Here is a 17,500-nt window from a genome sequence, read left to right as displayed (position 1 = left end):
TTATGGTAAGTGTACATGCTAAATTTGTATAATACATGGGGTATTGCAAACGAATAAGGTTGGTAATGTACATCGTTTCGACATGAGTAAATTACATAAACACAATTCTTCATAACTGCCGTGTTAGTAAAATGATTGAATGTCCTGTGAATTAATAACTAGATGTAACGTCAACGTGTGATTACTAGATGTCTTTCAATGATATAGGGCTCTATCTTCCGTGCCGGCGCAATTGACTTTGTATACTCGCGCGTTAGTCTTTCCTATTTTGCAGTCAGCGCATATTGGAATTTTCCCTCCACAGGTACATGCCTGTAAATTAGGGAATTCGATTGCGCCCACGGGGGCGGTTCAGCGAAAAGACGGGGCGTGTTACGGCGCAAACGTTCACTGTTGATATTTTGCAGTTTCAGAAAACAATTCCGCCACAGACCAGGAACTCCCTGGTCTAAAGTCTGTGGCGAAAATGCAGATGCTATTTTAAGGGCGCATGCATGACCACAGGCCTGCATGAATGAATGCATTGCACACCAATCTACAGACACCCCCGTGCACAGACGGAAACATTCAAAGCCTTGATAATATTTGTCCATTTCCCGGTTTTGTTCGTGCATTGGTGACCTAAATATTTAGTAGCCTATATAGTACAACATCTACATGCAATATCTTTACAACAACGCCTAATCACGACCTATTAATCTGGACAACTTTATAGGCTACAGCCCTATAAAGGCTAAAGTTACTTTTAGTTTTGTTCCAATTTACCGTTGTGTAAGGTTTTAAGCACCATAATTTTGCCTACCTTGTTGTAGCCCATCTGAAATAACTCCAAGATTTGCTATGTTCCCTCCATCCTTTCGTTATTTTCAAAAAACGTTTTATATCCATGATGGCCTTGAAGTCTTGAGTTAGTGAATTAGCTTAAATCAGCTTTTCATGTGCTGTTAACCAGCAACAGATAGTACAAGAAAGCAGCAAGTATGGTTACAATTTCTGTACAATTTCTGTAGTTGCTGCATCCATTCATTGTTATTCTCTCTCCTGCTCAAATAAATGTTGTGCGTGAATTAAGTTGATGATAACGTGTTTACAAACTCTGCTTTACAGAAAATATTGTAAATAGTCTACTGTCACGCAGTTAATGGGATACTGTGCAGAGTTGAAAGTAAGGTCAACTTAAACAAAGCCCTTGCTTGTGTGGCAGAGCTGAGGGGTTATTGATTCTAGACGACTACGCCATCTAGGGGATTGCGCCCCAAGAAGTTTAGTTTTAAAGGGTGGTTACTCTCAACCAATGACACAGGTTCGCATACATCAAAAGACTGAAGACGTGATTTACAAAAAAATACAAGTCTTTTTATTAAGAGATTGACAAAGTACTAACAGAGTGATCACTCCTTAAAACAAGCGGATATGAGCAGTTATAAGATGTTATAAGATGTGTGGACCATGGGGGCGCAGGGCCCGGAGAGACTACTCAGCTGGATAGTGTGGGGAGAACAGGACTGTAGCTTACCACGGCAGGGGTAGACTGAAGAGGAGGGGGACGGGTCCAAAACCACACCACACGTGAATACAGCAAGAGCAAAATACAAAAGAAAAAAAGAAAAACCCTGGATGTGCACAAAATAGAAGACCAGTGAGGAAAGGGCTCCACCACCGACCCACTGCTCGAGGTCAAACAGCTCCTGTCTTCCACACACACCAAGGGAGAGAAAAAGAGAAGGGCAACAATGTTTAGTGAGGGCAGGGAGGTCACAAAATGGCTAGTTGGACATAGCATACGACAATGTTTAGGACACTTAGCTTTTATGCACACAGAGCCCTGGGCCTTCCACTTAGTACTAGGCGGGAGGTCCCTGCATACTGCCCCAATGGTCCACTGCAAGACACAATCACAAGATTCCAAGGCCCACGCACACACACATGCACATGCACCCTAAACCGCAGACGAACACACACAAACATGCACCTCAACCGCAGACGAACACACACAAGCATGCACCTCAACCGCAGACACACACACTCACACACTCACAAGCACATGCACCCCAACCACGCGCACACACACGCGCACATACAATCAACTCTCCTATTTAGGAGAGTGAAATGAAAAAAAGAAAATAAACAAACAAAACACACAGCGTGAAGACAATGGACACAAAAGTAGGCCTAAACCATATAGCAACAGGCGGTGGTGATAGAGGCGAGTACAGTCTAGCCCAGTATCATTTGGACACGTTAGAACATGCAGTCATAACACATAGAATACACAGTATACTGTACGGCAAGCGGCTTCCCAGGTGGCACGGCCGGGGGGGAAGCTACCTGACTGGACAGCAAAGGTCAAAGGTTAGCCTACGGTAGAATTTATGTGGAAACAAAGCAGCAGCGGCGAGGCCTATGTGCAGCCACAATCTGGAGCACCGCACAGGCTTCAGTTAAACTTCACCATCTGGAAGCACAGCTAATCCAAGAACATGACAGGAAGGGCTACCGAACAGTGCTTAATGGCACGATTCCAGTGAATAAACGCCCAAGGCTGGACGTGCAAACAGTCCACTGCCAAGCGAAGATGTGCTCTTGTAGTAGAACGATGCAAGAGACCCAAGCAGTAAACCTAGCTCCAGCAAGGCCAAACCAAACTGCCCACAAGCCACCCAAACACGGAAGCTAGCTCCTCCAGCGACAATGGGAGAACGGAAGACGCACTGTCAGCTGATATCTAGCCGTATAAATATACTCAATGTAAGGGCCGCCCCCTTCATTAACGTACCCACCTCCAATCTGGCAGCTGCCAGAGGGAAACAGGGAAAGCACAAGCTACCCTGCTACAATCCACCCCCCCTTTTTGTGTCGTCGGCCCGACGATAGTAAGTTCAACACAAAGGGTTGAGGCGGAACACGGCAATTACAGAATCCCTTGTGTTGACTGTGGCAGCCGGTGTGGATTGGAGTGTTGCCCCGCATTACCTCTAGGAGTACGGCGTGGCGCTGACTCACAGCCTTCGTCAGAGTTAGTGACTACTGTCAGGGCAGGGTTACCTTGGCCTTGTTCTCTGTCACTACTAGAAATCACTCCCCTGGAGGTTTGATCCGGTAGGTCAGAGGCCATTTGCCACTCTGAGGCAGACGGTTGCTGCTCCTCAGAGACAGCCACCATCGCTGCACCGGGGATTGTTTCAGGTGGATCAGGGTTCGCTTCCAACTGAGATGTAGATGCTCGTGACTGTTCTGGGACCAGCACAAACAAATCACCCTCGCAAACCTCATAGGGAGGTGAGGAGGGTGTAGCTATCAATGATGTCCTGGTACATGGGCTTGGTTCAGGGTGGCCCCTTTCCACCCTTGCCTTCAAGAGAGTGCGGTGAACTTGCCTCTGCTGCGATGGGTCCTCTACGGGGGCTATAGTGTACACTGCACCCCCTGCTGCCGGTGCCCTAACCACATGGTACACTACTGGGCTCCACAGGTCCTGGATTTTATGTCTCCCTCTCACACTCACATTGCGGAGATACACCTGTTGACCCTGCACCAGTGGTGTGCCATGGACATATTGGTCATGGTGGGCCTTCCGGCGATCAGCAGCTATCCGCAATCGCTCCTGGGCTCCCTCAAAGCCTACCTGGAGACGGGACTGGTGTTCAAGGATCCAATCATGCACTCTTCCAACCCCTGGTTCCTGCACCCGACCCAGTAGGAAGTCGATCGGGAGGCGCGGCTCTTGCCCAAACATAAGGAAGTGAGGACTCTCCCCTGTGGCTTGATGGGGGGTGGTGTTATAACAGAATAACAGCTGAGGAAGACAGGACACCCAATCCCGTTTCTTAGTCACAGGCAGAGTGCGCAGGAGGCCATGCAAGGTGCGGTTGAACCGCTCGCACTGGCCATTACCCTCTGGGTGATAAGGGGTGGTGCGGGACTTCCGGACCCCATAGAGGTCACAGAGCTGATGAAGGAGTAAAGACTCAAAACTCCGACCCTGGTCCGAATGGATCCGGGCCGGCACCCCAAACCTATAAAACCATTCTAACACTAGAACTTGGGCTACAGTGTTAGCCCGCTGATCCCTTGTGGGGATGGCCACAGTGTACTTAGTAAACACGTCGGTCATTACCAGCACATGCTCCACCCCTGAAGCAGAGGGTTCCAGTGTTGTGAAATCAATAGCTAAGACTTCATTCGGGTGAGCTGCCAGCAAATGGCCCATGAAAGTGCGGGCAGGCCGTTGCGTGTCCTTGGCCAGTTGGCACCTGTCACACTCCTGACACCAACGCACCACGTCTGTAGTCATACCTGGCCAATAGCAGCGTGAGCGGAGCAGCTCAGATGTTCGCTCAACGCCTTGGTGACCATGATCCTGGTGTAACTGGGTGAGCACCTCTTGCTTCAAGGCACTGGGCAGAACCAGCTGCAATACCTCCTCACCGCCATCTGGGCGAAAAATACGACGGTAGAGCACACCCCCTTGCTCCACCAGGCGGTCCCATTGTTGTAGCAGGGTCAGGACTGACTTGGAGAGGGTGCGACGCTGGTCAGCACTGGGGCGTTTTTTCTGCCTCCAGAAGCCCAAGACCTTCCCCAAAACTGGGTCTGCCTGTTGCAGGGAGGACAAGTCAGCTAGGGTGTGCCCCGGGAAGGCAACGACCAGATTTTGACTGACAGCCACTGACGGCCCTTGTTCAATAGCCTGCAACAAGGAGGCTGGAAGAGAAAGTCCTGGGGCCAGAGAGTCAGGATCGATCTACATCTGGCTGGTACTGTCGTGACAGTGCATCAGCATTGGTGTTACTCTTTCCTGAGCGATACCGAAGCTGAAAATCAAACAGGGCCAGTTGGGCTGCCCAACGCTGTTCAGTGGCTCCGAGCTTCGCGGAGGTCAGGTGGCTAAGGGGGTTGTTGTCTGTAAAAACAAGGCACTTATTCCCCAGCAAGTATTCTCGAAACTTCTCAGTCATGGCCCACTTGAGCGCCAAAAATTCCAACTTCATGGAACTATAGTTGATGGTGTTGCGCTCAGTGGGCCGTAGACCACGACTTGCATATGCTATTGGTCGCACTCTGCCCCCTTGCTCCTGGGAAAGAACAGCTCCCAGCCCCCCGTAGCTGGCGTCCACCTCTAAGATGAACGGAAGGGAGAAGTCAGCATAGGCCAAGACAGGGGTGGTGGTTAACTTACCCTTCAGGGCCTCGAAGCTGGCCTGACAGTCATTGGACCAAGCCTGTGCAAAGCCCGCCTTGGGTGGCCGGGACTTACTGCCCCCGTAAGCTGCTACCAGCTTATGTAGGGGACCTGCTAACTTAGCGAAACCCGCCACAAAGCGGCGGTAATAACTGGCGAAGCCCAAGAATGATCTCAACTCTGAGACATTACTTGGGTGTCGCCACTGTGCCACTGCCTCAACCTTGCTGGGGTCAGTCGCAACCCCCTGGTCTGAAATGACATGCCCCAAGTAACTGACCTCCCGCTGAAAAAACGCACATTTGCGTAACTTGGCCTTCAACCCCTCTTGGTTTAGCCGGCCCAGAACAAGCTCCAACCGCTCTAAATGTTGAGATACAGTAGATGAAAAAATTACAATGTCGTCTAAATACAGCAGCAAAGAGTGGCACTGTTGATCACCGAAGAGGCGTTCCATAAGCCGCTGGAACGTGGAGGGAGCGTTACATAACCCAAAAGGCATTCGATTCCACTCGAAGAGGCCAAATGGGGTGCAGAAAGCAGTCTTAGCTTTATCTCCCTCCGTGACCGGGACCTGGTTATATCCACTGGCCAAATCCATTGTGGAGAACCACTTGGCCCCAGCCAAAGCGTCCAGCGACTCTTCGATGCGGGGCAATGGGAACGCATCCTTCCTAGTCTTGGCATTTAGCTGACGGTAGTCTACACATAAGCGCAGGCTACCGTCTTTTTTCTTAACCAAGACTATAGGGGAGGCAAATGGACTACAGCTCTCTCTGATGACCTGTGCATCCAGGAGCTGGTGAATGTGGGCTTTTACCACCTCGTACTCGGATGGGGGTATTCGCCGGTATCGCTGACGGATAGGCACCTCATCAACCAGCGGAATATCATGCGACAGCAATTTTGTGCAACCCAGGTCACCATCATGAGCAGAAAACACTGTCTGGTACCGTTTGAGCAAAGCTTTGACCTGGCCCCGCTCTGATGTAGACAGAGCTGGCAGTTCCAAGGCCTCAATCTGTTCCTGTATGCTAGGTGCAGGTTCCAGAACTATCTGGGAACTGACTGTGGCCGTAACAGACGGAACTTCAGTTACTCCAGCCGGCAAGCTGACTACGTGTGCATGCTGTAAAGTGCCTAGCAAGGTGCGTGGGAAGAGAAGGACATCTGCGGTACTCACATTAACCACTGGGATAGAGGCGGTACCACCAACTACCCTAACTAGTGCAGGCGACGCCAATAATCCAGCTGGTAGACCAGACTCTGGAGGCTCAAACAGCACCATGCCATGGGCATATATGCTCGAACAGGTAGACGGAATAAGCTTCATAGTTCCCCCGGGGACTCTAAATGCTCGCCCACCACGAACTTTGACAGGACTCCGCTGGCCAGATGGCAACTCAACCTCTACTCGATGACATTGTTGCAAGGCCTCAACCACGAGGGTGGGAGCCTGCAACACCGAGGTAGCTTTAAACAAGGCGGGGCCATGCTGACCGAACAACTCACGATAACACCTACCAAGCACATTCATTCCAAGCACCCCAGGTACCCTGGAGCCCATGGGGCCAGAAGGATCTTTCACAATCAAGATACCACAACCTGGGATAGTCTTACCACACAGTTCTACCTCTAACTCTAGGTAGCCGACATAAGGGATAGACAGTCCGTTGGCTGCACGGAGCTGCAGCCATTGGCAGGACCGCATCTGGTCCTGACCCTGTGGCTCAAAGTGTCTTAAAAAGAAAGTCTCTGTAACTGTCGATACCATAGAACCTGTATCTATCAAACAAGGAACCAATACACCTCCAATGCACACGTCTAAATGAGGGCAAGTAGACATTAGGCTAGATAATGTACCCAAACTACCACTCACTCTCTCTGAGTCAACAATGTCCCCACCTAAGCTGTGACTCTGCAGCCCAGGGGGAACTAGTTTCCCGACTGTGAGGGAGGCTGAGGCCTACCACTAGTTGAGGGGACTGCTGAGGGGGAATATGAGCGGTGAAGGGCCCTTTCCCCATCACACTCACGGGCAAAATGCCCTGGGCGGTGGCATCTCCGGCAGATGATAGGCTGGTCACGCAGGGGACGACGAGGCTGCTGGACATCGCGCAACTGTGCAATGCTCTGAGTCATCTGGTCTAACTGCCGTTGTTGCTGCTTTAAGATCTGTTTTAACTCGTCTAGCTCTGACTGCTGGGGCGCGCTACCAGCTGGAGCTTGTGTGGTTCCTTGAACTGCATACTGAATACCGTAGGTGGAAGGAAGAGAATGGCTACGGCTCCTAGCGCCTCCTGGTAAACCCTCCCGTTCCCACCTAATAGCCTCAGCCCTGAGTTCTATCAGTGTCAGTAGTGGCTGGCGGCGTATCAACTGCTTCAACTCTCTCCGCAGAGCTCCGTCCAAAACGTGCTCTGCAAATTGGTCGCGCAATAAGACATCAGCATTGAGTACTGCATGAGGAGCTTGCCTCTTAACTTTGTCCATTAAAGCTACATTGTGTACTTTTTTGAGTTAATTCTTAGCAAAAACCCATTTGTTCTTTCAAAAATATGTGCTCATTCATGTGTAATTATTTCCACTTACTAATCAAAGTATTCTCGTAAGTGTAGAATCTGCTATTCCAAATACATACGCGCGAGTCGCGCAAATGGCTGAATCCATGATGCGCCTCCATCTTTGAAATACATTCGCCAACGAGGGACATTCCTGGAAATTCAGCTCCGCCTTTCGCGCTTGTAGGCAACACTCATTGCATGATCAGTCTACTCGCGACTGCCGGCAGATTTGAAAGTCTGTTGAAAATGGAGGATTACAACTATTCTCGAGGACATGAAAAGGAGTCGCCAAGGAAGCGAAAAAGAGAATTAAAACGCCAACGCGACCGGAAAAACAACAGACCAAAGTCAATATTGGAGTGGCTTTTCTAAGATGGAAAGAGCTCGTGAGGAGCAAGGATTTTAAAAGGGACGCCGAAATTGCCTGCTTTCTCCTCGACAGGTAATTTGGCCTATTCGTGTAAACATACAGTCTATGGTGTAAATTCGAAGTTTTATAGTTGCTTGGCTTAGTATAGCATGGTTGTCCATAACGCTAGAATGACGTCTGGGATACTTTTCCTCGCGTCGATGAAAAAGGATTGTAACATAAATCTGCTATGACGGATCACAGGCAAAGGGCACTAAATTGTAGTTATTTTTCATTGCTTTTGCTTTGTAGCCTAAATATATCCTAATCTGATAATGCTAGTGTAGCCAATTCCAAGGGTGACGTTCACATCCTGAGGCCTGTCCTGTAGTCTTATTAATTGTAGACGTAGCCTACTAAATTGTCTGAACGTTTTTCACTGCATGAAAACAATTGTTGATTCTATGTGATTGTTGTTTGATAATAACTGAAAGTATATTTTTAATATCTTGGTGTTTACCATTTTATGTACTGTTATATGTTGTGAAACGCTCTGCTTATTCATTTCAGATGAGCATCTTGGCGCAATTGCAGAAGCCCCTGAAATTGAGAACCTTGAACAGAGGTAACCCATCAATGCTCATAATGTCTATACCCGATGACATTCTCTATTGTATATTTTCATGATATAAGCATTTATATATATTTTTTACAAAGCCTACATGACATGAGCATCGTGGAGGAGGATGTGGACGAAATTCAATGGTCTTGTTATGTGATGCACGTGCATGCCTTCATTGTAACCTTGCCTGTAACTCAGTCTAGGCAAAATAGCACTATACAGATTAGTAACAATATGTTGAACTATATAAAATGGCGTGTATGTCTAACGACACTGCATGTCTTCCACAGGATCAGCTTTCCAGGAGACTGCAAATTTAGAATGATGGCCCATGTTGCTTCAAAGGCACCATACAAAAAGGAAGGGTTCATGTGTAAATACCATAATTTGTTAATTTCTGTAAATAAATATATTGCAAATAACATTGTTGACCATGTTACTGTCATTTGGTGTTTCAAAATGGTAAATTACCACAACTCCTTTTTTAATTATAAGTTTGTGGATGTAATGTATGAGGTACAGCATGAACAGTCTCTTATCAATTCTAAAAGTTTTTATTTTCATGAAAGCAAAATATAGCGATGTACCGGTGTAAAATAAATTAAATACAGTTTTAAAAGGAACAGGCAGTACAAGAACACTAATACAAAACTATTTACAATAACACAACATTACAACATTATAGGAAGGTGAAATAAATTCCAGAGATGTCCCTGAGGGTCAGGGAATTTATCCCTTATCCTACACACACAGCTTGGGATCACTCTTCTATTACCCTGTCCTAGAGACCCATGCTGCCAGAAAATGAAATGTCTGTAGGTAGCATATCTGAACTCTATTGTCATCACCTGGCTCTCTTACATGGCCTAATGCTGTGATGTCTGTGATGTACTGCCTGTGAATCTGGAGAAAACCTTCATCTAGGCAGTGCTGTGTGTAGTGAGGCAGAAGGCTCACACAGGTGGCAGGGTTTTGTCCACAGCATTTTCTCTTCTGATCGATTGGCATGTCTCTGCAGTGTGTACAACTACACCAAGGCATCCCTGGCACAGGTGGGGGGACGACATGTCTGCACTGATGCATCAAACACCAGACCTGGCTGCCTCACTATAGCAACTGTGTGGTGAGGTTCCTGTGCTCTTGCAGGCTCATTCCATCCACAAGTCTGAAGAAATAAGACACAAGAAATAAGATCAGATAGGCTTGTTTAGGTAGCAAAGTTAGATTGTTAGCAGAGTAGTAGTAATAGTAGCCTACTCTGTGTCATTTTTCAAGTGTTCACACAAAATGATGAATACTATGTATGTGTATGGACAATGAAAAGGTGAAAATGTTGTGTAACATTTTCTATAGACCATAACGTAATTATGTGTCGTGATTTCACTGGGAGACAACTCGCATCATGCAGTTGACTGGCAACAGCTAGAAATTGCTACAAACAATTGAGATACAAACAGGCAGGGAAGCTACACCAAGCGCGTGACTGAAGCGTTCCGTTCACAACGCGTAAAATCAATTTTAGATGAATGGTCTATTTTTTTTCTGCAGCAGACGCAACGCAAACGAACGTGCCTGGTGCAGCTTCCGAGCTAATTTCGGTGTCATTGACATTGATACTGTTCAGAGAAATATATTAAAAACACAAACCTCCGTTGCTTCTCTCCTTTGTCTTTGAAGTTCTTCCAGTCTCTCCTCGTCATCTTTTGGAGTCTTACTTTTTCTTTGCCTAGGAGGTCTCATCGATCCTCTGCCACCGGCTCTTGGCTTTTCTTTACCTTTCCCTCTTCCTTTACCTTTCCCTTGCACCTCCGTTGCATCGACTGATCTCTGACTCTGCTCACTGAGAAAAATAGTAGGCTACGCTGTAAACATTGCCTTTACACTATTAATCTCGCACATACAGAATAACGATAGCACTGAATCTACTGTACTATAACATTAGCATGCATTCGTTTGGGAACCTGATAGCTGATGCTAGCAATGAAATAGTAGCCTACCAAAATAATGAAAACGTAAAACTAGGCTATTCACTTTACATAGAGGTCATACCCAACATGTTTACTGGCTATATAACTAAATGCAATGTGTAATTGTTTTCTAAAGTAACCTTATAACTGGAAGGAACACCGGACAAAGTCGTAGTACTGGAAGCAATGTTAACTTTGGCATGAAACGGCCACCGTAGGAGTTAAAATGCGCTCGGAATGGGAGGGGCTAGAAAGTAATATTCAGTTGGTTGTCATATAGAATTTCACCGCTAGATGGGAGAAGTTCTTACACAAGGTAGCTTTAAACTCAGTAGTGCCAGAGAAAACTCCTGCAAGGTTTCTCCCTCCTGCTGTTTACGGGAGAAGAATGCCTCCTGAAGGGATATATATGACTGAGAACACCCATACAACTCTGTTAGGATGCTAATAATCTTATCAGGATCTCTACGGTCTTCAAGAGGGCGATATTTTATCTCCTCCCTCGCTTCTCCCACAAGGTGGTCGAACAAAAAGTCAGCCTGATCAACGGTGGAGAGGCGCCGGACGCGCATACAGGCTTGTGCTTCCTCTACCCACTCTGTTACGCTAATGCCTGACTTAGCACTGAAACTTGGACATTTGCGGTCACGGGGGACAAAGACCAACCTCTCAGAGCCAAGGGCCTGACCACCATCATTCACTCGGGATGCTGTCGCATTAGGACCCTCAGCTGGAGTGGCTGCTAGAGGGTCTGCCGGAGGCGGGGGATCACTAGAGCGGCCTGAGTCAGGCTGGGGAGTTGCTGTTCGTTCAAGCCTCAGCCGCTCATTCTCAGCTTTAAGCTGTGCAACCAGGTCCCTGAGTTCCTGTAAGTCTTCCTCCATGACCAAAAAGTAAGGGATTTAACTTACGCTCACTGCAGCTAGAAGCGGTCCTGCAAACCTTGTACTGGAGGAGCCGCCCTCCAGACGGCGAGCTTCAATTCTGGGAAGGGCCACTGCTGCTTTGTTTCTAAAGAAAACTTAAAGGCACATCCACCATTCATACACAGAAGAAAAGGGAAAAGTATTCCATACATACACAAATAAGACCAGGTGCGTCCTAACAATACCACAAAAATGGGAACCACGTCTTAGTACCTTGATGTATCCTGCCGACTACGCCAAAATGTGGCAGAGCTGAGGGGTTATTGATTCTAGACGACTACGCCATCTAGGGGATTGCGCCCCAAGAAGTTTAGTTTTAAAGGGTGGTTACTCTCAACCAATGACACAGGTTCGCATACATCAAAAGACTGAAGACGTGATTTACAAAAAAATACAAGTCTTTTTATTAAGAGATTGACAAAGTACTAACAGAGTGATCACTCCTTAAAACAAGCGGATATGAGCAGTTATAAGATGTTATAAGATGTGTGGACCATGGGGGCGCAGGGCCCGGAGAGACTACTCAGCTGGATAGTGTGGGGAGAACAGGACTGTAGCTTACCACGGCAGGGGTAGACTGAAGAGGAGGGGGACGGGTCCAAAACCACACCACACGTGAATACAGCAAGAGCAAAATACAAAAGAAAAAAAGAAAAACCCTGGATGTGCACAAAATAGAAGACCAGTGAGGAAAGGGCTCCACCACCGACCCACTGCTCGAGGTCAAACAGCTCCTGTCTTCCACACACACCAAGGGAGAGAAAAAGAGAAGGGCAACAATGTTTAGTGAGGGCAGGGAGGTCACAAAATGGCTAGTTGGACATAGCATACGACAATGTTTAGGACACTTAGCTTTTATGCACACAGAGCCCTGGGCCTTCCACTTAGTACTAGGCGGGAGGTCCCTGCATACTGCCCCAATGGTCCACTGCAAGACACAATCACAAGATTCCAAGGCCCACGCACACACACATGCACATGCACCCTAAACCGCAGACGAACACACACAAACATGCACCTCAACCGCAGACGAACACACACAAGCATGCACCTCAACCGCAGACACACACACTCACACACTCACAAGCACATGCACCCCAACCACGCGCACACACACGCGCACATACAATCAACTCTCCTATTTAGGAGAGTGAAATGAAAAAAAGAAAATAAACAAACAAAACACACAGCGTGAAGACAATGGACACAAAAGTAGGCCTAAACCATATAGCAACAGGCGGTGGTGATAGAGGCGAGTACAGTCTAGCCCAGTATCATTTGGACACGTTAGAACATGCAGTCATAACACATAGAATACACAGTATACTGTACGGCAAGCGGCTTCCCAGGTGGCACGGCCGGGGGGGAAGCTACCTGACTGGACAGCAAAGGTCAAAGGTTAGCCTACGGTAGAATTTATGTGGAAACAAAGCAGCAGCGGCGAGGCCTATGTGCAGCCACAATCTGGAGCACCGCACAGGCTTCAGTTAAACTTCACCATCTGGAAGCACAGCTAATCCAAGAACATGACAGGAAGGGCTACCGAACAGTGCTTAATGGCACGATTCCAGTGAATAAACGCCCAAGGCTGGACGTGCAAACAGTCCACTGCCAAGCGAAGATGTGCTCTTGTAGTAGAACGATGCAAGAGACCCAAGCAGTAAACCTAGCTCCAGCAAGGCCAAACCAAACTGCCCACAAGCCACCCAAACACGGAAGCTAGCTCCTCCAGCGACAATGGGAGAACGGAAGACGCACTGTCAGCTGATATCTAGCCGTATAAATATACTCAATGTAAGGGCCGCCCCCTTCATTAACGTACCCACCTCCAATCTGGCAGCTGCCAGAGGGAAACAGGGAAAGCACAAGCTACCCTGCTACACTTGGCCGCCTGTGCTGCGCAACGCACACTTAGCTCCTCTCATCTATACAATGTAATTCCCATTTCTGTAAACCATACATAATTTCAAAGAAAAATATTACCACTCGAGGGAAATCAGTGTGGTGTCCATGTGAAAAAATAGGCATAAATCTAGCGTACACATTTTCACGAATCGCTGATGTGTTGATGACATAAATTAGGAAATGTTAGAGGACTTAAGGAGACGTGATGTTGAACTGCATGCCGATGCCACTTCAGACAACCCCATTTTAGATTTGTGTCGGGCGCAACAATCAAATATCCCGCCGGTAAAATAGCATCAGCGCCCGAGATCCGCCCACAAAGTGAATTGCGTTTTTGCGCAAATACACTTCCGTTTTAGACCATTAAAATAGGGCCCATAATGTTAATGTGTTTTCCGCTAAAATGGGGCGTGATGCAGATGCAGATCAAATGTATCTTTATGATGATGCGCCGTTAGTAGGCTACGTAAAGGCATGCTGCACACACTACAAAGAGTAGTAGCCTAGGCTGACGCATTAGTTGTGTGCCGCCAAAGATTTTATCACCGTCACTTGTTCTGTTATCAACATTCCTCTTTGGCTGCTACTATTTGCGATGCACTCTGCTTTCGACAGTCATTTACATTAGATTCCATTCTTTTCAATACAACTCCGCACACCAGCATCGCACTTTGCAGCTGTGTAAATCACGATTCAGTTATATTTGGTCGCTGCTCCATAAAATCCATTGTTCATCCAGTGTTTGCCTGTTACAAACTTCGGCGTTGATGTGTGTGGCAAGTGACAGTGCACTATAGACTGTAAGCCTATAAAATGGCAATGCACTCATGTTGAAAAGTTCCTTATTTTCAACTGAACTCAAAGATAATGAATATAGTATGAATATAATATTTTCTGTTTGTTATGCCCTTTATAATGTGTGTAGGCCTACATTTTGTGTATGCACTTCTGCAGTAGCATTTATTTCAGTTTATATCAGCTATATTTCTGAAGAATATATTGTGTTGCCTCAGGTCTGATGCACATCTTTTGAAATTTAATTTGAAATAATCAAATAGACCTATGTCTTAAAGTTCAGTTAATAAAGTAACTTGCTTTGCTTTCATTTGAATCCTAATCAAGATAAACAATACTTGCTTTATTGTTAATATGGACTCCTGGAAAGTTCATAAATGCAAAATAATAGAATTTTAATCATATGATAAAATATGTGATTAATCGTGATTAACTATAGGAATTCAGCGATTAATCGTGATTAAAAATTTTAATCGTTTGACAGCACTACTGCAAACATAAATAATCCAGCTAGACTTGTGGATCTGCGGTGCCTTTTCGCAGGCCTACTCTCACAGGTTCTCCGCTGAATCTACCAAATGTGTAGGATAAGTGGCACAACACTTGAGCTTTTGAACTTTTTTACCGTTTTACTCGTCTGATGAGAGCATACAGCTGCCCTCGACATCTTGGAAGTTTGTTGTGATAAACACTCGTGGAGGGAAGGAAACATGACACACGTTCCCCTATTGTTGACATAATTGGGGGCAGCCGTGGCCCACTGGTTAGCGCTTCCGACTTGTAACCGGAGGGTTCGAACCCCGACCAGTAGGCACGGCTGAAGTGCCCTTGAGCAAGGCACCTAACCCCTCACTGCTTCCCGAGCGCCGCTGTTGTTGCAGGCAGCTCACTGCGCCGGGATTAGTGTGTGCTTCACCTCACTGTGTGTTCACTGTGTGCTGAGTGTGTTTCACTAATTCACGGATTGGGATAAATGCAGAGACCAAATTTCCCTCACGGGATCAAAAGAGTATATACTTATACTTACTTAATTCGTGAATGATTTTGTTCAAAGCTGAAAATGCAACTGTATTTGATAGAGGACAGATGTAAGTTGCTAGTGACAAAATATTAGCTTTCAGTGTGGCACGATCTATTTGTAAATTACATTTAAAAAGTGTTTAAATCGTCCCAGCTCTCCCTTATGGTAGTGTGTGTGTGTGTGTGTGAGTGTGTGTCTTTATGGCAGGCTAGTTGTGAGCAACTGCAGGCACACACAAGATACAGCTCCAATCAAAGGAGCTGCAGCTTTATTTACTGACCAACAATTCACTAACTTTACCTCAGTCACCAGCCCATCTAACTGCTATTAGTTATGCGTATGTGTGTGTGTGTGTTTGTTTGAGTGTGTGTGTGTGAGTGTGTGGTGTGTGTGTGTGTGTATGTGTGTGTGTGTGTGTGTGTGTTTGAGTGTGTGTGAGTGTGTGTGTGTGTGTGTGTGTATGTGTGAGTGTGTGTGGTGTGTGTGTGTGTGTGTGTGTTACCGGGAGGCTGATGTCCTGCCCTAATGTGATGTGTGTGTGTGTGGTGTTCCGTTGTGTGTGTAGACTCCGGCGTGGTGGACGGTCCGCGGGTCATCAACGTCATCCTGCCTGACCAGCGAGCTCACTTCCTGCAGCAGCTGGGCTACATCCTGGCAACACTGCTGCTGCTTGCTCTTGTGCTGCTGGCCATCGTCCTGCTCACACGCCGCGCCAAGGGGCCAGGTGTGTGTGTGTGTGTGTGTGTGTGTGTGTGTGCACACGTGCTCTCTTTAGCCTGTTTAGTGTGTTTGTGTGACTGGTGTTAAATTATGAATATGTTATAAACACTTATATATAGGGATGTCCGATATTGGCTTTTTTGCCGATATCCGATATGCCGATATTGTCCAACTCTCAAATTTCGATTCCGATATCAGCCGATGCCGATGTCGATATGTGGGTTATTTTTCCTCAAAACTAATTTAGGTAACATTACATATCTCCTGTTGTGGAATTAACACAACATGCTTAATGTTATTGTGATGCCCCACTGGATGCATTCTTGAATGCAACAAGGCTTTCCAAATGTTAACATTGTCTGTGCAAAATAAGAAAAATACTTCAACTTAATTTAGGGAAAAAGTGCCATGTTTATTTTTTATTTTTTTAATTGTCTCAAACAACAGTTTGGATTACACTCTCCCTGAGATAATCTTGACAATGCCCACAACAAATAGGGCAAATTTGACTTCTTCACAAATGATAAAACATTGTACCTGAACAACTATGTGCAACATAGCAGAATGTAAAGCCAACTAAAATAACAGGCATAGTGTATGACAGGCTACCCTTTTTCTGTGTTAAATGAGCCTGCATTTGTAGGATGCTTCATGAACTGTTTCTTTAACTAAAACTCAATCACCTTAATTGAATGAATGCACAAATATGAGTCAATTACAATGTGGCAAGCAACTATACTGCACAATTTTGAAAACATTTGTTTGAGCTACAAAAAATACTTCAGGCTTGAGGTGAAGTACATAACGGGCCATACCCACAATCAGGCTTGGAATTTCACCATTTTAGGGGCAAGGCCACTTGGCCTTCAGTTGGGCATATTTGGTGGGGGGCACAAAGGCCACATGTCAGGGCACCAAGGCCAAAGTTAACTATACAGTAGTAGGCTATAAAAATGATCAAAGTTGTATTCACTGCAGTAGACCTGCATCACTGTATACAAAAACATAAAACATGACATATTACATATAACTGTAAATCATCTGATCATCTAATATTTTCAGATATCTAGGCTATATTTAACATTTATTTTATATTTGGCCTGTTATGAAATCATGTATTGAACAATTTAAGCACAGCTCAGCTTTAAGAAACTCAAATAGCCTAGATGCATGCTTAGCATTTTGTGATCGATCATTAAGGCTACTTTCACAAACTCTTACAGTCAGCTGTCCTCTGATTTACCGATATCTAGGCGACATTTGTAATATTTGTTTTGTATTTGGCCCGTTATGAAATAATGTGGAACAATTTAAACACAGTGTAAAACTTAATCCCAAATTTGGAGACATCCATGTATGTTGAAATTTACTGCAAATTCAAAACGGGATTAGTCTGGAACGGCTAACTGTACAGGGGACTGATTTACACCTTTCTGTTCGGTAAGGTCT

The 17,500-nt window shown here is 46.1% G+C and overlaps 1 protein-coding gene across 1 annotated transcript in view; it reads left to right on the top strand.

The window, feature by feature from the left end:
* Positions 1-17,500, top strand: part of mxra8a (matrix-remodelling associated 8a) — a 38,427-nt gene that overhangs the window by 18,353 nt on the left and 2,574 nt on the right. Inside the window, exon 6 of the mRNA XM_076268143.1 lies at positions 15,897-16,055. Coding sequence (XP_076124258.1) covers positions 15,897-16,055 — 159 coding nt within the window. The remainder of the gene's footprint in view (positions 1-15,896; positions 16,056-17,500) is intronic.

Source organism: Alosa pseudoharengus, unplaced genomic scaffold (genome assembly GCF_046254945.1).
Source record: "Alosa pseudoharengus isolate Yale_2024_CS ecotype anadromous, Long Island Sound unplaced genomic scaffold, YU_APseudo_1.1 YU_APseudo_1.1_scf_5, whole genome shotgun sequence".
Classification (NCBI taxonomy): domain Eukaryota; kingdom Metazoa; phylum Chordata; class Actinopteri; order Clupeiformes; family Clupeidae; genus Alosa; species Alosa pseudoharengus.
Note: the sequence above shows the minus strand (reverse complement) of the source record. Positions and strands in the feature narration are given on the sequence as shown.